Source organism: Alosa alosa, chromosome 4 (genome assembly GCF_017589495.1).
Source record: "Alosa alosa isolate M-15738 ecotype Scorff River chromosome 4, AALO_Geno_1.1, whole genome shotgun sequence".
Taxonomy (NCBI): domain Eukaryota; kingdom Metazoa; phylum Chordata; class Actinopteri; order Clupeiformes; family Clupeidae; genus Alosa; species Alosa alosa.
Genome location: NC_063192.1, coordinates 25207837 through 25228617, shown reverse-complemented (window position 1 = coordinate 25228617; position 20781 = coordinate 25207837). Strand labels below are relative to the sequence as shown.

General features: G+C 42.0%; 2 protein-coding genes across 2 annotated transcripts in view; both read left to right on the top strand.

The window, feature by feature from the left end:
* Positions 1 to 5920, top strand: part of espn (espin) — a 58135-nt gene extending 52215 nt beyond the window's left edge. The window contains 3 exon segments of the mRNA XM_048241189.1: positions 2886 to 2965; positions 3564 to 3584; positions 4035 to 5920. Coding sequence (XP_048097146.1) covers positions 2886 to 2965; positions 3564 to 3584; positions 4035 to 4182 — 249 coding nt within the window. The 3' untranslated portion in view covers positions 4183 to 5920.
* A 6020-nt stretch (positions 5921 to 11940) lies between these two features.
* On the top strand, positions 11941 to 20473 carry qars1 (glutaminyl-tRNA synthetase 1). Its single transcript, XM_048241024.1, has 23 exons — positions 11941 to 12109; positions 12496 to 12646; positions 12812 to 12921; positions 13058 to 13133; positions 13218 to 13282; positions 13413 to 13466; positions 14578 to 14635; positions 14804 to 14875; positions 14961 to 15046; positions 15150 to 15236; positions 15382 to 15481; positions 15652 to 15730; positions 15966 to 16205; positions 17333 to 17425; positions 17902 to 18039; positions 18271 to 18358; positions 18631 to 18777; positions 18912 to 19013; positions 19168 to 19260; positions 19388 to 19515; positions 19736 to 19802; positions 19895 to 20020; positions 20137 to 20473. Exons 1-23 carry the CDS (start codon positions 11999 to 12001, stop codon positions 20185 to 20187), a joined length of 2322 nt encoding a protein of 773 aa, XP_048096981.1. The 5' UTR covers positions 11941 to 11998; the 3' UTR covers positions 20188 to 20473.
* Positions 20474 to 20781: the final 308 nt, after the last annotated feature.

Here is a 20781-nt window from a genome sequence, read left to right as displayed (position 1 = left end):
TTACAATAAAATAATTTATGTGTACATTTAGTGACCGTACACCAACAAGGATTCCCGGGACACTGAAAGACCGGGGTACACGAAACTTGGTGGGCATGTAACCCCATATGGATAGCATGGAACCATGGTTTTTTGTTTTGATCTGTAGCCCCCCCCGCTGTACTGGACCCACCGAAAGGAGGGTAGGGCAGACACAGTTTTCTGTGAATATCTTGAGAACCGTAGGGCCTAGGATGACCAATTTTTTCCGTATGTTTGCCTCCAGGGGTCATGTTAACCCATTCCATGTGCACACATGTGCATAAACAGATACACACGCACACACATACATTCACAGTTATCATACGTATGACACATACTCACACAGTAGACATATGTACGCATGCATGCACATGCACAAACACACATACGCAGGCAAACACACAAGCACGCACACACACACACACACACACACACACACACATAAACATAAACATGTACACGCACACATGCACACAATTCAAGAATTTCTCAGAATTATGAACAGGCAAGATGGGGGTGGGGTTGTATAAAATTAATTTTACATGTGAAATCTATGAACTAATCATGTTTTGGTACTTGTTGTCTAGCAGATACCAGTGAGAACTGAGTGTGGATAATGCAGTTTAGTGAGACAGTCATATAGGCCTTTCAGCGTGATTTATTGGGCTATTTATTGGACTGGGCGGCGGTCATATTTTGTACCGCTCTGCGGTACATCTAGTTTACTACATAACTATAATATATTGTACATAGTCCATATTATGTGCAACATATGGCAGTAATGTACAGAATAATGGCTAACACAGCGTACTATGCAGGTCTGTGTATCATACTACTTGGGGACGGATGTTCGGTACTGACACAGCACGCGGTCGTTTCCATCTTCCCACACTACACATTTACGTATGGGCTCGTCAGACACAGAATCCCTCTTAGAGCCCCCTGCTGCTGTGGCTTAGTGCTGAGGTAATGGGGTTACATCAGCAGATGACCTCTGATCTTCTTTCAGCCAGTCACTCGGAGGCGGATGGTGTGACACAGGTAACTATAGTCTATAGAGGGCTATATATGGAACGCAGCTGAAGAAGTCTATGGGAGACTGGTGGACCCTGTAGCGAGGACACTGTTCCTTGTCCTTAGAATGCTACACAGAATTAGAATTGAGCATTCTTGGATTATAAGCCACAAATATGCATGTGGTGTGAATGGGGACTAGAGAAATGGTTGATAAGGTGGGGAGAATAGCACGCTGCGTGTGTTGACATGGTCATGAGTGCATTAGATCAGTGTTTCTCAAACCTTTTCAGAGGAAGGACCACTTAACCAATAAAAAAGAAACGCACGGACCACCTAGCTAAAAAAAAAGAAAAGATTAGACCTACTTCAACAATATACAGTATTAGCCTACACAATAGGCCTACTCACTGAACCACCTTGCTTATTATCTTTGCAATTTTCTTATTGTATCAGAGGATTCATATGATTTAAATCTTAGGCTACATGGACAGGTTACAGAACTGTTTGGATTAACATACAAGTTGGTTCAATATTGCAAACAACTCATCTATATTATATTTTACCACGTCTGCTCGCGGACCACTTGTGATAGCTTGCGGACCACCAGTGGTCCCCGGACCACACTTTGAGAAACACTGCATTAGATTACATTGTGGACTGGATACTGCAGGGTAAATAGTAAAGAACTGTTGGTGTGTATGCAGGGCCCATACAAAACAGATCAGAAACGTAATGGTGATAAAACAGCACTCGTGCTTTTTCAAAGCAGCTTATCAGCTAGGTAAGCACGCATAATCCCAGTGCATATAACAGTGACTAGCCCAATTCATGCTGAAGTTAATGTTAGCATGAGTCAAGTACACTAGTGACTACGTATTTCCATCTAGTTCTTGTCATTTTAACTAGCTGTAAACTTTTCTTTGGTATCAGCCAACCAGGTGTCACATGTTTCTTTTTTATGTTGCTATAATCCTGCTGGGAATGATTAATTATTAATAATGAAGATACCTTACTTGGGTACTTCGAGTTTAAGCAGTGAAAAGGGCTGATGAGAGTTGGGTTTGGGTAACCTATCTGTAGGGTTGAGAAAATGAGATAGCCAAGATGGCTGCCCTCTCACCAGCACTCTGATTACCGTGTGTGTGTGTGTGTGTGTGTGTGTGTGTGTTTGTATACATATGTATATTTATGTGTGTGAGAGTGCTTAAATGTGTGCAATTATATTTGCTTATATGTAGGCTATGTACTGTGTATGTATATGTATTTGTATTTATTCTTCTTTTTGGACTCTTGGTGGTAGTTTATCATTCAGTCCAAGTAGCTTAACTGTTTGGTAAGAGGCCATTAGTGAGGCTCTGAGACTCTAACTCTAGCTCTAACTTCTGTAGGTATTTTGAAAGATATCAAGGATATGTATAACGGACATAGTACATCAATTACCACTCTGATCTGGCATTGTGTATTTCATTTTTAATTTCTCTCCCTAGAGATATTTAGCCACACTCAGAAGAGGAAAACAGATTGTGCATGTGCCTTAAGACATGTTTGTGTGATATGTGAAGAGCTATTTTAAACAGAAATACATTTAGGGAGAGTTCATTGTATCTGAGTTCTTTTGAAGTAGATGCATGTGAAAGTGAAAGACACAAATAGCACACATGACATGTATTGGACAGTTTGAAGACACACTGTTCCAGATGAAGTACTACAGCAGAAGGTGAACTTTATATATTTACTCCTTTCCCCTGGGTTTGTTTTTGGTGCCCTGAGAGAAAATAGTGTGTTTAATCTAGCTGAGTGTGGTGGCGTGTTGGACTAAAGCCCCTCGTTCCCTCTGTGGTTCCCAGGTTGACGAGGAGGCTGCCAAGCTAGCCTCCATGCCTGCCTGGAGGAGAGACATCATGAAGAAGAAACTGGATGACGAGAAGTGAGTGAGACGCTGACCTCCAGCTGTGTCCTGCCTCTGTCCCCTTCCGGGGTCGCAACCCTCTGTTTCCGCGGCGACTCCTCTCTTCCTGATGCCTCCTTGTCTCTGTGTTTGTCAGAATTTATGTGTTATATATATTTATGTATAATGTGTTTCTCTAATTTTCTTCTGCCTGCCTTGTTTCTGTCTGATTTTTGTGAAATGGTCCCCATATGTGAAACAGTTGGAAAGTCACTTTATATGCTGCAATGAAATGCAGGAAAAGCCTCCCCCAAGGCATGATGCAGAGATAATTGTTCAGTGAATACATGATTTGTGAAGAGGTGCTTTTAATTGAGTATTAACTCAAGCAACTTTTTGAGATACCTTTCTTGTTGAAGTTGTTAAGAAGTATTTGTTGTAGTTGTAGAAAAGTAGTAGTTGTTGTCATTAGTTTGGAAGTATCTCAAAGTGCTTGAACACATTTGGATCCATTGGATCCATTTGGAAATGATGCATGATTGTGTTGTATGATTTCCTGTTTACATGGGTTCCGTAGCAGTAGTAATGTGACTCTTACATGTATACTTATTCTATTTTTTATGCTTGTACCCAATTGGTTGGACAGAGAACAGAAGAGGTAAGAAATTAAAATCTTTTAATCTTACTTACAATGATGTATATTTATTATATTTGAATTATCAGTCCAACATGCAGTGGACAGCTTTATGTCATAAGAGTGAAAAAAAAAACTTGGTCGGGACTTTCAAATGACGAAGTTTAGATTGTGAAAAAGTGTACTTAAAATATTGTGAAATTCCTTATTACATGCTCAATGGCCACATTTATCATTTATGCAGACTATCACAAGTTATGGAAAAATCTTTACTGACAGGGGCAAGGCTGTCTATTGCACTAATGTCTGTCCTGTGGTAATGTTGCCACCTAGTGGTAAATGTTTTACTTAGAAATGGGAATTCAAATAAAATACATCTCATACCAAGTTTGTTTGGAGTAATAAGATTAGCAAACAATTTTAAACAACAAAAGATTAATTCCTCTCCTCTCCTCTCCCCTTATACACTTGCAGAAAAGAGGAGGAACGTGCAAAGAACATGAAGGAGTCGGAGGAGAAGCAGGAGCTAGAGAAACTACGAACCTTAGGATATGATGAAACAAAACTGGCGCCATGGCAACGGCAGATCATTCTGAAGAAAGGAGACATTGTAAAAGAGTAGAGCCCCCCCACACACACACACACACACAAACACACCCCACCTCATTCTTTCCAAATCCCCATGGCCCTTCAGTCACTACCTGCAGACCACAGTTCTCATCTGTTACCTGATGGACCAGAACAAACCAGATTGGGTCTCAACCCAGCTTGCTTGTAGCATGAACCAATGCCCACAATGACATTGTTTTTGTGCTCCAACGCACATTATAGAATACGCTTTGACCATGCAGGACTGCTGCACAAGCATAGCTTAGTTTCATTTGGAATAACACATGGTAAACCAGTAGGTACTGAGACCAGGATCAGGTCCTTGTCAATATAAGCTCTTAGCTGCATATGTTTCATGTGTAATTTAGGGTCAAACCATGTCACACAGACTGGTTTACCTACATGCTTTGTTTCCTATTATTGTGCAGCTACTGTACAGTTCTTAACACGTCTCATTTTACAAACCTATGCATTTCAGCAAATGTACAGAACTACCGAATTCTAACTTCATCTGTCCAATGCTTATTTTATGGCAAACATGTATAAATTTAACATAACTAATGTGTCTCCTCAACTATAAGTTTAATCAACCCTACAGCATAATATGTGGCACTGCTTCAATTAGGAATATGTTGATACATATTTAATATTGAGAGGTTCATAAAGATGTAATAATTTGAGAATGCACAAACTTTATGTTATCAAGATCGATCATGACTTTAACTATATTTAACAAGACATAAAAAAATAGTTATGTTATATGCAGGCACATGTTATTTATCTCAAAGTTCACCTTTTGGCTTAGGCCAAAAAAACTGCCAAAATGGATCGAGCACTAAACTGAAGCTTAATCCAAACACACTTGGAAGATTCATCTACGTATGCGAGAGGAGTTTGGATTGAGTTTGGGCAAATTTCAGCCTATCTCTTCTCTGGCCCGTTGCACACTGCTAAAAGACCTGTGTTATAGTGAAAGGTGTTTTGTGATGGCTAAAAGTCCTTAAAATAAATGTTGACACACTTACGGGGACACTTTGTCAAATGTTTCCCAGCGTTACCATCGGGCAAGCCACAGGCACAAGCATTCTGAGTTTAAATACAAAATGGTGTCTCTGTTGCCCCCTTTCTTATATTTAAATCCATGCCTTGGTTTCCTTATTCTCAGACTATGGGACCAAATCAGTGGTAATATCTCTAGGTCATCAACATCATATATCTGTAACATGGCTTTCTTAACACACCCACTTTTTTTTCAGATGGACGTTAGATTGTGCACTGTCATTAGATCCTGTTCAGCACAGTAGACCTCAGAAAAGTGCCGGATGTGTCTTTTTGAATGTGTGTATATATGGTCTCTGTCCTTTGTCATAAAATGTGCTATAGATAAACTTGTCATTTTAATTGTACATTTTTTGATTGTAAAAACACCTAAATTATATATGATATATAAATATAATAGTGATGCATGGTCCTCATTGAGTTATCACTTGGGAACATTCAATTAACTTCATTGGATGCCATATTGATGTTGAAAATTCAAAAGATGTAAATGTCATTGCCATTAGAAGATTTTTCTACATTACTGCTGTACATAGTGAGAGCTGAACTTCCACAGTCCTTTACTGTAAGTGTGTATCAACATTGCATCAGTTTCCTATTCTCAGCCTTGCTTGCATAGGATATCTGTTTATTAACATAAAACTTCCTCTACAGACTGTCAGAAGTAATTCAAATAAAATTTTTAAATCAAATCATTGTATCTGGATATTTTCATGAATAGTAATATTAATATATAGTGGTCATGTTTACTGGTATGTCAAGGTGCAGTCAGCGATTTCACATGGCTTTGCGTTTGTTTATGTTTAGATTTAAATTTCTCAACCGATGCTTTTGCCCAAAACATACATTATATTTTAGGGGTCATCCCTATGTTCCCCAGGTCCTATGTTCCCCGCTCGGGGTTAGGGTTAGGGTTAGGATTATGGTTATGGTTAGGTTTTTAAAAAAGGGTCCTATGTTCCCCGGTCCCATACAAAGCAGGGAACATAGGACCCGGGGAACATAGGTACGCTCCCATATTTTAACCAAGGACCAAACAAAACACACCAGAGAGGTAGCTCACCCCTCCCTTCAGTAGAGGTAGCTCACCCCTCCCTCCCTTTCCCAGAGAAACTCCACACAGGGTATATTGTTGTTGTTTGTTTGGGGGGCAGGCTTCCCCCACTTTGTTGTCAGTTTTCGGAGCCTACGCTGTCTACGGATGGGCAGCTAGGAGATGTTTGCTGAACATGACAAAAAAATGTTATGGGCTTGGAAACGCGTACAATCGCTGTTTCACTTTTTATTATTTTTTTATTGCAAACACCATTGACATTAAAGAAAATGCAACACTACGACATGCACAAGAATACTACATAAGACAAACAGATGTACATTACACAAACACATACTGTAACTTAACAAGGCATCACATTGACTTGGCTTCTTAACACAACATAACATTAATAACAGAAAGGCTAAGGATGATTTGCGTCCAGGATGATTACAGATATGATTATCAGGGATGAAATTGATGACCGGAATGAAAAGATGGGGGGGGGGGATGGTAGCTCTGAGAGTGTGAATGAGGTGGTGTTGGGATGGGGGTGGGGGTGGGGGGTGAGGGGTAGTGAGTGTGTGAGGATGTATGTGTGTGTGTGTGTGTGTGTGCATATGTGTAAGGCTGGCTTGCTGTTGGGCCAGGAGGAGAGAAGCTGGAACACAGAGAGGAAGGGTTTTAGAGGAGAGGAGTTGTAATTATTCTGTTAAGATAAGTGTAATAATAAGAATAACTGATTGCCTGACTGATCGCCAACCTGGGCACCCATTAATGGCCACAGATCCACCTAGCCCCCGCAGTTATACTGCGACGAGCTGACAGGGGAGGACCTGCGTGCCACCCAGGCCCCCAGCATATGCACACATCCCCCACTACCACGACCAACCACACCTCACCCCCAGACCTCCACCCAACACGCCACTCTTGACCTAAATATGTATGTGAATGGCTAGGTTGAGGGCTCTATCTAGTGTGTAGCATTAAAAGAAGTGGGCATGCATGGTGAATATCTGTCAGGATTTCCCCATGCACACCACACTTACCCTGTGTAAGATGTATGCCTCCTCTGTAATGTGTGCATTAAAATAAGTGAGGCATGCAGATAGACACCTGATGAGGCATCTACCTGCACTCCACTCTTACCCTAGCCTGTTTTGTAGTTTTTGTATATGTTTGATGAATGTCACCTAACATGTAGTGCAATTAAAAGAGAGTAAAGCGTGCTGTGTGCTTCCAGGACAAGGCGTGTGCATGAGCGCATGAGGAGGGTGCACAACGGGGGCCCAAGGCCAATAGATAACCCACAGGACCCAACCAATGCCAAATCCACACAGCGACCCGCCAGGACCGAGTCTCCCAAGCCATCCAATGGGGCCCCGGCAGAATAACAATGAGAGAGGCAGAGAGAAAGATTGAAATTAGTAAAGTTTATCAGAGAATGTAAATAAAAGGGGGAGGGGAAGAAGGGGATGCTATTTATTTGCTATTTATAATAATAATAATAATAATAATAATAATAATAATAATAATAATAACAATAATAGTTCCAGCTACTATCCCCTGCCCAGTGTTCGATGATATGTGTATCTGTTGATGAAGTGTGTTATGATGGTGTGGAGATGGATCTCAGGCAAAGAGGGTCAGGACTGTAAGTAGGTGAAAAAGGGGTACCAAGGAGAGGTTGTATCCTGAGTATTGATTAAGTTTGTAGATGATAGGTTTTCTAATGATATATAGTCTGTTAACAAGTTTTTCCAATGAGTGATGTGAACTTTGTTCTTAGATTTCCAGTTCATGAGGATTGTTTTCTTGGCGATAGTCAGCGCTACCAGCAGTGTTTTATTGCAGGAGTTGCTTAAATTGACTGTGGATGTATCACCAAGTATGCATAAGGAAGGGGATGCTGATGACAGCCAAAGATGGAAGAGAGAGATTTTGTGACACTCACCCAGAAGTGGTTGATTGGAGTGCAATGCCAAACCGCATGTCTGGGTTATTTTGTGTGTAGTGAGAGCATAGATCCGAACCAAACCCCATTTTAGCCAATTTATGTGCAGTGAAGTGAAATCTGTGAAGAACCTTGTATTGTATTAGTTGTAGATTACTATTCTTTGTCATGAGGTAGATGTTTTTGCACATTTTGGTCCAGAAGTCGGCACCGGGAGTACTTGATAAGTCTGATTCCCATTTGTGATATGGCAGGCCAATTGTTTTTTCTGAACGAGATATCATTTTGTAAATTTGGGAGAGTATTTTTTTGGGAGAGGGTTCACCCTATCAAATGCTTTTTCTGCGTCCAGAGTTGCTATGATGGTATTATCTTGAAATTTGTGGAGTGACACATTATATTAAACAGTCTGCGGGTGTTGGTGGATGAAATTCTGCCTTTAATGAAGCCTGTTTGGTCTGGGTGGATAATGGATGGGGTGACCTCTGCTAATCTGTGTGCTAGCATTTTTGCGATTATCTTATTGTCCACATTGAGGAGAGAGATTGACCGGTAGCTGGATGGCAATGTTGGGTCCTTATTGGGCTTGAGGAGCAGTGAAATTGAGGCTGTGGTGGAACTAGTTGGAAGACGTCCTTTCTGTTTTGATTCATTAATCATTCTGGTGAAAAGTGGAGCTAAGATGGTCCAAAATTGTTTGTAGAACTCAGCAGGAAAGCCATCCGGACCTGGTGTTTTATTATCGGGCATCTGTTTCAGGGCATCAAACAGTTCTTGTTGAGTTATAGGTGATTCCCGGTTTTTTATTTCGGTCTCATTGTGTTGTGGTAATTTGATGCTGTTTAGGAAAGAGTCTATGAATTCCTGGTTGGGGTTTATTTCTGAAGAATATAGTTTATTGTAAAACTGGTAAAAAACATGATTTATTTCTTCAGGTGAGCTGGTTAGCTTCCCTGCTGAGTTCTTTATGACCGGGATTGTTGATTTTTCTTTGTTACATTGGATTTGATTTGCTAAGTACTTACCTGATTTATTGCGATGGTGGAAGTTTTCCTGCATTAGACGGTGAATCATAAATTGAGTGTGTTTATTGAGTATTTCATTGAGTTTGAATTTATGTTTCCTAAGTTTTGCCTGTGTTTCTTCAGTTGGGTTGCTTGTATTGGTTTCTTCTAACTGTTTAATTTTATTGTTGAGTTTTACTTCCTGTTCTTTTTCCTTCTTTTTTTGTATACTGAATATGAGATGATTCTTCCTCTGAGTACTGCTTTTCCTGTTTCCCACAGAAGGGAAGGAGATGATTCAGGGGAGTCGTTCATTTCTAGAAAGAATGCCCACTCTCTCCCAACAAAACTGATGAAATTTGGGTCTTGTAAGAGGGATGTATTAAAGCGCCATTTGCTAATTGGTCGCTGTTGGTTAGTTATGTTCCATTTAATTGTAACTGGGGCATCGCTAATGACTATGGGATGAATTGTTGAATCAGAGATATTTTTCATTATAGAGTTGCTGGTTAGAAAATAATCAATACGGGAATAGATGTGGTGGACCAGAGAGAAAAAAGAGTAGCATTTGGAGTCTGGGTGCTGAAGCCGCCAACAATCGCCAAGGCCAGAATCGCTCATGAACTGTTTTATTGTTTTTGTGGATTGCCAGATTCGTTTTGCTTTTAGAGTGATCAGATCTGTCAATTGTGGGGTCTAACACTGTATTGAAGTCAGCCTCTGCGATTATGATGGGACAGCCAGATAGAGTTGAGATGGAGGTGAAGAGGTTCTGAAAAGCTGGGTTGTCTGTATTAGGGGCCATAAACATTAACAATTGTTACAGGGTATTGTGAATTGAGATGTTTATGATGACAAAACGTCCTTCTGGGTCTGTGATGGTGGCGTTATGGATGAATGAGATTCTTTTGTTAATCAGAATGCAAACTCCCCTTTGTTTTGTATTGTAATGAGATGAGAAAATGTGATTGAATTGTCCTGATTTGATGCAGGTGTAGTCTGATTCTGAGAGATGAGTTTCTTGTAGGAGACATATGTCAGCTTTTAAACTATCCAAATGATTTAAGATTTTGAGCCTCTTTGCCTGAGATCCAATCCCACGGATGTTCCAGGTCAGGAATGTAAGTGGTACCATGTTGTGATTGTACAGTTCTGAAAATGTTTGATAAGATGGGCATTGTGTGTGTGAGAGTGTGTGCAGGTGTCAGTTAGATAGGAGAGGGGGGGGGTGGAGGAATAGGTATGTAATGTGGTGTGCGAATGAGATGTAAAGGGTAGGGGCTGAGAAGAATATAGAGAATAAAGAGGTAGGAATTTGGTTCTGGAGTGGTGACAGCATGAAAATTTCCTGTTTAGCATTGAAAACATACAGATCATAATTTGACTTTAGCCTATAGACATAATAAACAAACACAGACAGGACACACAAGCAAACATGTATAGACAAAACACCATGAATAACATTAAACATTGAGAGAGCAAAAGAGAATGGGTGGGTAGGGGGAGCAAAAGGAGTGAAAGATATCTATCATTTGCTGTTTGACCTTGGTGACAAGCTGGACCAAGTCTGGATGTAGGCTAGGCTATACTGTTAAAAGTGATTCTTATCAGTGTATTTCAATTAACTTTTAACTTTAAGTGTTTGCTAATTAAAGATGGAGCCTGCTGTTAAAACAACAACAGGTTAGGCGAGTAGGATAATGACTATAGGTAAGAACCATGTTTATCATTCAGTCTAGGGACAGACTTGGAATTTAGGCATGCCATCAGGTTAGTTTTGCTACTGAGTCCAGCATGGGAGATAAATCTCTTTAAATCAGTGGTTCTCAAACTTTTCAAATGGGTACCACCCATGTACCACCTCAGAAAACAATTGGCTCTCCAAGTATCACTTGTTCTGGGCTCATTGTCACCAACTTTAGTTTCTGCTCAACATATTCACCACACTTCTCTTTCTAATACTTCCCGTTTGGAGGCATGATTGCATGAATGTTTTTAATCCATAATGTCTGCTTCCTTCTCCTTTGCTTGCCATCACAGCTTAGCATTAGCAACCATTTGCTAATGCGCCATACAGTAAAACTATAGGCCTACTGGCTCCTATTGGCTGATATAAAAACGAATGTAGGCCTACTTTTTTAATGAAAGACAAAACATAGTTTTCAGTTAATTTCAGTGATCACGTGGTTAAGGATTTTGAATTATATGGATATAATTTGAAGTGATTTTTGAAGTGATCTTTATATATAAAAAAAACTTCTCGTGGAGTAGGAGTCAGTGTAGTCTGGTAGGCTACCCGTACTACAGTTTGAGAACCACTGCTTTAAATCATTTTTGCACTTCTTGTAGCCTTAATTAGGCCTAGGCTACAGGTTGTGAGTACATGTTAATACCCATGTTTTAAATAGGCTATGATAGGCATAGGCTATTTTATGTGGATCATTCATGAAATCTCATTGGTTACTTTTCTACTGTATGCTTGTTTCCTAAAAACAATGTTTTACAATGTGAGATAGACTCATAGACTGTAAAAAATAGGATAGACTGTATTGATAAACAATGTAACATACACTATATAATACAATATTATATAATGTGACAGTTTTGGCGACTGACGCAATTTGTCTGCAAGTTTTCATACCTCCGGCCCATCCTGGCCTTTCGGCTGTATAATTGGAGCACAGAGCTGTTTCCGTGATTGTAATCCCGCCCCGTCGTAAAGTTGCTGTTCCCCATGCTGCCTGGCCGGTGGTGAGGTGTGTGTGGTTGTCTGTGAAATATGGCGGATGCGACGACACTGTTTGTATCTATTGGGCTTAGCGAACAGAAAGCTAAAGAAACTCTTAAAAATGAAGCTCTCAGTTCGACTTTGAAGGATGCTATTGCCCAGGTAAGCAGAGAACCGAACACGATGTGGGTCACTAGCGATAGCATAGCCTCGACTGCTTGCTAGCTTGCTTAGATCACATTAGCTCTGTGCAAGCTTCTTCGTGGGCCACTTTCTTTCTGGCTGATGTTCCAACCAGGTCCTAGTATCATCTGGTATGACCATCTAAATTTGTAACTTAGCTCCAAGTTTGACATTTACACGACATAATTGTTTCGATGACCGTCAAAGTAAATATGTCCATTGTAACTTACATTGTTTTTGTTTCTACTGAGACAAGCAAACTTCTGTTTGACATGCTGACGTATCGTTAAGTGCAATGTAGAGATTGCCTTGCGTCAATTTGTTTAACCATCACAAGGACTAATATTCTTTTTCGTTTTTTTCAGGCACAGAATGTGGTGGGGTCCGCGGCAATTGACAAGGCTATGGGGACCCTTCTGTATAGCATGGCCTCACGTATCAAGGATACAGGTCGTCTAGGCTTCCTCACAGAATACATAGCCAAACGCAAGATCACCTCCGATTTACAGCTCTCAGGTAAATACACAGATTTACCATTTAGCTGGTAAGTATGGAGAAGGTTGCAGCAGGCCTCCTGAAACTCTATGAAATAGTATGAAAAATCACTGTCAGTAGAGCTTTCATAAGCTTTTGCTTTCGCTTTCACTGTTGATTTATTCTTGTATGTGATGGTCCATGCAGCTGCTTTGGAGTTTGTGAAGAGCCACCCTCAAGACCCCTTAGACCGCAGCGCCTTCGAGTCCTCCTGTGGTGTGGGCGTGGCCATCACCCCAGAGCAGATCGAGGATGTGGTATGTTTCATCATTGTGGAATTTTCTCACTGACATACAGATTGCTAAATCTCTATCAAAGAAGACAAAAAATCTCAAATAATATATGTGGCTGACTGTCTTTCTCTCTCTTTCTCACCCCTCATTACATGTTCAGGTTGAGCAGGTCATCAAGAAGTACAAGAACCAGCTGAAGGAGGAGAGGTATCGCTTCAACATGGGCCTGCTTATGGGTGAGCTTTTTCAACTGTTTGTGTTCGCCCTGTCTTCTCGACATGCCTCATTTATAGTAATGTAGTAATGAGCGTCTTTTACAGGTGAAGCCCGGGCTGGCCTCAAGTGGGCTGATGGGAAGATCATAAAAAACGAAGTGGACATGCAGGTAAGTGTGTGTGTGTGTGTGTGTGTGTGTGTGTGTGTGTGTGTGTGTGTGTGTGTGTGAACTCCATGTATCAGTGTGTGTGAACTCCATGTATCATTGTACATCATTTTTGCCTTTTGTTTTTTGACAGGTCCTGCATCTCTTGGGTCCAAAGACCGAGGCAGACTTGGAGAAGAAGCCCAAGGTGAGTTGAAGTTTGAGTTTGCTGACTGCTTGGCTCCTGATGTCAGGGTTGTGGGCTGGCCCAGGACCATTGAGCCGGTCACCTCTGCATTCACCAGGATATAATGAAAGACCATTTCATCCTTATATTTTCACTGTCACAACTAGACCATCCTGGAACTCTTGAATACTGTACATGCAGTTTAAGGCTACGTTTATACGGTGACAATGAAAAGAGAAGACGCAGAAGTGGCGTCTCGTCTTCATTTTTTTTATTCGCGTTTAGATGAGCATCTCAGGGGGAAATCTTTGTTTATATGAAGACGCAAGAGTATGTGATATTCGATTGGATATGCATTCCAGACCGCTGGGTGGTGGTGTGATAGAACCCGATGCGTCCACGGCATGACATTCTAATTTGACAGTTTAGCCAGAGAGGTACTAATCAAGGATCTTTGGTTTTAGGCGGAGGCGCAACCGAATTAGATCTTCAAAACTCTACACTCTGGAAGGAGTCTTCAGATTTTTGCGTCTTCAAGCCCCGATGGCGGGGTCGCTGTGTAAACGAAAGGCACTTATGATAAAATATTTTGTTGTCTTCCTTCGCAATCGTCCTCGTATAAACGGTCCCTAAGGAGTACTGCAGATAGCAAAAGCTCTCCTGGATTGTTTGCTGTTCAGTCATGCTATGCTACTGACAACATTTCTCTTATCTTATCATAACCATTCTCAAATAAGAAGAATGGAACTGCTGTGTTTGCCTGCCTATTTTCTCTCTGCCCTCTGTACAACATTTATCCTAAATTATGACACATCTCAAGTTTCAAACAGTACCATCTCTCCCTGTGTGTTGGCTTTGTGTTGACTTGTTTTGGCTTTAGGAGCTTGCACACTGCTCCAACAAACTCCAACATTCTAAAGTTGACAGCTGTTGGAAATAGTCTTTAGAATGTTCATAAAACCAACTGCCAGTCCACACTGTGATGTCTCCATCCAACAAACGCCAACAAAGACAGACGGCCGGCTCACACTGACCCAACTGTTGGTGTTTGTTGGAGTTTGTTGCTGTTTGTTGGAGCAGTGTGCAAGCTCCCTTTGAGACTGTGAGCTCTGACCCCAGATGTGTGTTCCAGGCTCCCAAAGCCAAGGCACCAGAGAAGGAGAAGCAGGAAGTCGGTGGGGCTGTAAATGGTGAGTCATTTGGGCAGAGTTTGCTAATAAACCATAATAACGAAAAATGAAAGCCATTGTTTAAGCTCTGTTAAACTTTCTGGTCTCTCTCTCTTTCTCTCTTTCTCTCACCCTCCCTCCCTAATCCCGTGTGTGTGTGTGTGTGTGTGTGTGTGTGTGTGTGTTTAGGGGAAGTCAAGATGGAGGCTAAGTCACTCATGGAGCAGTTGAGAGGAGTGGCCCTAAACTTTCATAAGCCAGGTGAGAGATCTGCATAGGTTCCTTATTGGCTTCTTCTCCTCTTGGCTAACACCGCAGTTTAAACTCATGTGCCATGTGTCCACAGGGGAGAACTTTAAGACCGAGGGATATGTTGTCACACCTAACACCATGAGCTTGCTTAAGAAGCACCTAGAGACCACGCGTGGACAGGTGTGTGTGTCTGTGTTGGGGCAGGGGTGTTATCAGAGCCAGCAGAAATGCATACATATCTCATAAATATAACCAGTGCGCTCTTGCTGTTCTTCCCTTTTAGGTCCGTACGCGTTTCCCCCCAGAGCCCAATGGCATTCTCCACATCGGTCATGCTAAGGCCATCAACTTCAATTTTGGCTATGCAAAGGTATAGCAAGAAGCATCAATGAACGAACACACACACACACACAGAGAATAGCACTGACTGCAGATCAGGCTGCTCTACTGCATAGTTTAAAGCCCCCACTCTTACCATCTTGCTCAGACCTGTTCTGTAATCCCCGTCTCTGCAGGCTAATAGTGGCATTTGTTTCCTGCGTTACGATGATACGAACCCTGAGAAAGAAGAGGAGAAGTACTTCACTGCCATCAGGGACATGGTGGAGTGGCTGGGTATGAAGTTGTGTTTGTTGTGTTTTGGTTATATATAATATTCATCAGAATGATATAATATTCATCGGAATGAATGTAAAGTCAATGGTTCCATGCCAGCTAATGGTTTAAAAGCACATCTTGGCATGTTATGGGTCCTAATGGTACGTTTGTGTTGGTATGTTGTGCAGGTTATACACCATATGATGTCACGCATGCCTCCGATAATTTCCAGCAGCTTTATGACTGGGCAGAGGAACTCATTCGCAGGTAACCTTTCACTGTGTTGTTGATCTGTTAAGTTGATTCCATGGGTGAATCCTCTATGTCACTGTGTGCCCCCCTCCCTCCTCTTGGTCTCTCGGTTTCATAAGTGTTGCTCTTAGTGTTGCTCTAAGTGTTGCTCTTAGTGTTGCTCTTAGTGTTGCTCTTAGTGTTGCTCTTAGTGTTGCTCTTAGTGTTGCTCTTAGTGTTGCTCTTAGTGTTGGTGTGGTCGTACCCACAGGGGCCAAGCGTACGTGTGCCACCAGCGCGGAGAGGAGCTAAAGGGCCACAATGCGCCGCCCTCACCCTGGCGTGACCGGCCCGTGGAGGAGTCCCTCATCCTCTTCCAGAGGATGAAGAAGGGCATGTTCGCAGAGGGGGAGGCCACACTGAGGATGAAGATGGTCATGGAGGATGGCAAGATGGACCCTGTGGCCTACCGCATCAAATACACGCCTCATCACCGGACAGGAGACACCTGGTACATACATCAACTGGAATATACAGTACAGCAGTACTTTTTTACAGCCTCGTTAAACACCAGGCCTGGTCACTTCTGATTTCCAAGGGCTGTAACCAGCGGTGAAATTAAACTTTAGTTGGTATATAAAATTCTTACTGAATGCTTTCTGAAGTACTACAGTGCAAACACATCTTTCAAGCAAAGGTTTTACATGCAGTAACTACATAAGTAAACAACGTAAATGCCCATTTGTGTCTTTAAACGGACTGCATCAGTGTAGCCATTGGCAGTGCCAACCTTCCTCCTCTGTCTGGTATTGTACAAACATTCACCCAGGCTACTTTCTTTAGACTTTTAATGGGTAAATCAAAGCCACGGCATGAGATACTGACTGGCACTGTGCGTATGCTGTATGTAAGGGATAATGTATAGGACGCTGGTCATTATTTAAGTAATATGCCCCGAGAGGAAAATAAGTCCCGAGAGGCCGAACAGGACCTTGATGCGCTAGCGGAGGGGTCTTGCTTTGTCCTGAAGGGACTTATTTTCCGATAATGACCGGCGTTCTATACATTATCCCGCTTATTACATGGCTACTTGCCAAAACGAAAAAATCAATTCCACACGATATGACTCTTTAGCCTACATATATTTGTTACCGTTTGTTACCTTTTGCTGAGAAACAAATAGTTCGCAACACACGCTGAACTTGAATCAAACATTCTTTAGAATACAGCTGATCAACCATCTGCTTTCACTTTTGAATGAAGTTCCATTGCAAGAAGTGCAATGGAACTTGAAGACCGGACTACTGCAATGAAGACCGGACTACTTGCAGAGTGATATAAAAGACATGAATAAGAAGCACAAAACCCATTTTCCTTGACAGCGGTCTGTTATCGAGAAATAACAGACCTGTTATCGAGAAATAACAGACCACCGAACGTTGGGAAGGCCCATTCAAGTGAATGGGCCTTCTGCAGTATTATGAAGAGCCGTGTAATAAAATATGATGGCACATCATATATGATGCACAAATGTCATAGTAAAATGTACACATAATGCAATATGTTTGTCACAGCTAGCATGTCTATGGACATTTCAGACCTCTAAATAAGTTGTTTTACTGTCTGTTTTCTCTTCAGGTGCATCTATCCAACATATGACTACACACACTGTCTCTGTGACTCCATTGAACAGATAACGCACTCACTCTGCACCAAAGAGTTTCAGGCAAGGTTTGTGTGGATCTCGTGCTTTAAATATTCGTCTCCTCAGATCATTTTGCCTTTGCATTGTACTTGATACGTGAATGAGCAGTAGTTTTGTTGTAGTGCTCAATGTATCTGTAATAAGGTCAGGCCTGCTGATAATATCATTCTGTTGGTTTATTGGCATTGGTTGCAATATGGCCACTGGCTGTATACTGAAAAGAAATACAATTTTGGATGAGATGCTATATTTAGCCAAATCCAAGCAGAAAGAAGTGTGCCCTTAAAGCTATTCTTCCACTCTCTCATCATGATCTGACAGCAAGGCAGACACAAACTCCTGATGAACTTAAGTCATGGATTAATGTCTTTTGATCATTATATCATAGGATAGAATTTGTGAGCTGCTGTTGGTAGTCTGATGATGAATTGTTACACTCCATAAAATATGTTCAATACTCACAGTGCAGTACTGTTGTTGTAACTGCTGGTGTGTCCTACAGGCGGTCATCGTACTACTGGCTGTGTAATGCTCTAGATGTGTACTGCCCGGTGCAGTGGGAGTACGGCCGTCTCAACCTCACATACACCGTGGTCTCCAAGAGGAAAATCATCAAGCTGGTGGAGATGGGAGTCGTCAGGTAGGCAACAAACACACTGCTACAGCACCCGCCTTCACAGATGTGTACTGTCATATGAACTTCATGGTAGTGCAAAAGGGACTTTTTATATGATGCCATTGTGCCTTGATGTAAGCACTAGAAGACACTGGTTGGACTCTGGTTGCTTAAGTGTTTTATGGGTACTTGTTGGTTACCATAGGTTTGCATTTTATAGGGAATAACTAATTGGTGTGTGTGTGTGTGTTCCAGGGACTGGGATGACCCACGCCTCTTCACTCTCACTGCTCTCAGGAGGAGAGGCTTTCCTCCACAGGCCATCAACAACTTCTGTGCACGGGTAAGACTGGACGGAGTGGCCACAAAACCAATGTTCAGACTGGGCCGACTGCACATGGTTACATGGTTACATGGTTGTGAATCTGAACAGCCTCAGAGAGTGTCCTCCACAGTTGCATCCATTCCTGTACTACTTTGCATCTGTTCAAAACATAAGAATGGCACAAGGGTCGGTGTCCTTTGTGTTCAGTGTCATATGTGGGCTTGAAAGGAGTGCATGAGCCAAAGGCCAAAAGGATGCTGGTTGAACTGGTTGATGTGATCCTGTTTCAGGTGGGAGTGACCGTGGCCCAGGTGACCATGGAGCCTCACCTGCTGGAGGCGTGTGTGAGGGAGGTGCTGAATGAGCAGGCTCCGCGAGTCATGGCTGTGCTTGAACCCCTCAAAGTGACCATAACCAACCTGGCCAGCGAGTCACAGGTAGACACAGACACAGACCTGATGTCTGCATTAGAAAATGCTAAGAAAGATCTCTCTATTAAAAGAGCAATCCTTCTTTCCCGTGTAACGTGTGTAACATGTTCATCTCTTTCTCTTTCATGACTTCTTCACAGATGTCTGTACGCGTTCCTGACTTCCCTGCAAATGAGGCAAAGGGCAGTCACATGGTTCCCTTCTCCAGAGTTGTCTACATCGAACAGAGTGACTTCAGAGAGGTATGAGTTTGGTTACTCAGGTGTAATATACCAGATTACACAAGTATTTATATACTTTGCTTCTGGTAGCTGATGTAGAAAGCAAGTGTGTATGTGTTTGCTCTGTTGTGTTTGTCGCATCTCACTCTTGCATTCTCTACACTGCCTCCTATAGGTGATGGAGAAGGGCTACAAGCGTCTGACTCCTGACCAGCCTGTGGGCCTGAGGCATGCCGGCTACGTCATCTCTGTGAAGCGTGTCATCAAGGTGAGACGGAATACCCTCTTCACTGACTGCACCAAGGAACATTGACATGATCCAGTTCAAGGTTTTCAATATTAACCCCATTCTTGACTAATACAGTTGTTCACCTTTGTCTGTCCTCGTCTCCAAGGACGCCAGTGGTAAAGTGACTGAGCTGGAGGTCACGTGTGCCACCACCGATTCGGCTGAGAAGCCCAAGGCCTTCATCCACTGGGTCAGCAAGCCCCTGGAGTGTGAAGTGCGCCTCTATGAGCGACTGTGAGTTGTGTTCTTCTTTGTGTGTGTGTGTGTTTGTATTTCAAGTTTATTTAATGTGCTTCACATAAACAAAAGCAGAGTAATAGATCATAAAAGGGCAATAGTTAAACAAATGTTTTAAAAGTAAAGAACATAATTTAGTATAAGTATTTGAAGAGTGTGATGCCCTGTGAAAGTGAATGAGTCAGTGAATGTCTGACTGCTGTTCCTCTTACTTCAGGTTCCTACACAAAAACCCAGAGGACTCTGCAGAGGTGCCAGGTGGCTTCCTTAGTGACATCAACCCAGTGAGTCTCTTCTTAACCATGTTTATACCTTCTCTGTGCTTTTTTCCTCCATATGCCCTTGTGGTGATAACCATACCCATTTTCTCCTCCAGAATTCCCTCCATATTATCCAAGATGCCTTAGTAGACCAGTCTGTGGCTAATACAAAGGTCTTCAATAAGTTCCAATTTGAGAGAGTGGGCTATTTCTCTGTGGACCCAGACAGCACACCAAAAAAGGTAAGAATTTGAGATAAGGAGGGGGGATCTCTGTCATTCAGTGTGTGAGATGCATTTCTCAGATGCTTCAGTTCAGTCATAGAGTGTGGTAGTAACAAGTTTTGTCCTCCCTACAGCTGGTGTTCAATAGAACGGTCACCCTAAAGGAAGATCCTGGGAAGATCTGATTGAGAGATGCTTGGATTTGCAGTCAATGAGCAACAAGGGAATACTGTGTGGATGTGTAAGCCTCTACATCTGTGTTAACTGCCCCAAACACTTTGTGCAGTCTGTTCTGCACTGGTGCTACAAAGTGGGGGGATGCTTGCAAAGGATATTTTCTACAAACACGGTCACCCTCTACATACCCCGTCACACCAGTAAAGGCGGAGGGTTAAATAGCCATAGAGAAGGTGACTCGCTTGCAATTTTTCAAACATCTTGAGTAATAAAATTGTATATTTAATTAACATACTTAAATGTCTCCTAGTGTGTCTTATCAGTAAAAGTGGGGCCAGCTATGACATTTCCCATCCAGACAAATTCACTCTCCTTTGGGTGATGCCCCTCCCAAACACAGAAAGTAGTCTGAATTTCAAGAGATAGTGAGGAGAGAGAGTTTAGAAGAGGTAGTGGCGCACTGAGATACACACTAGTGTGTGTGTGTGTGTGTGTGTGTGTGTGTGTGTGTGTGTGTGTGTGTGTATGTATATGTACACACACACATACACACATCAATATGTTTAATCTGAGTTCTGATGTTGAATCTGAGATCTGTGGCT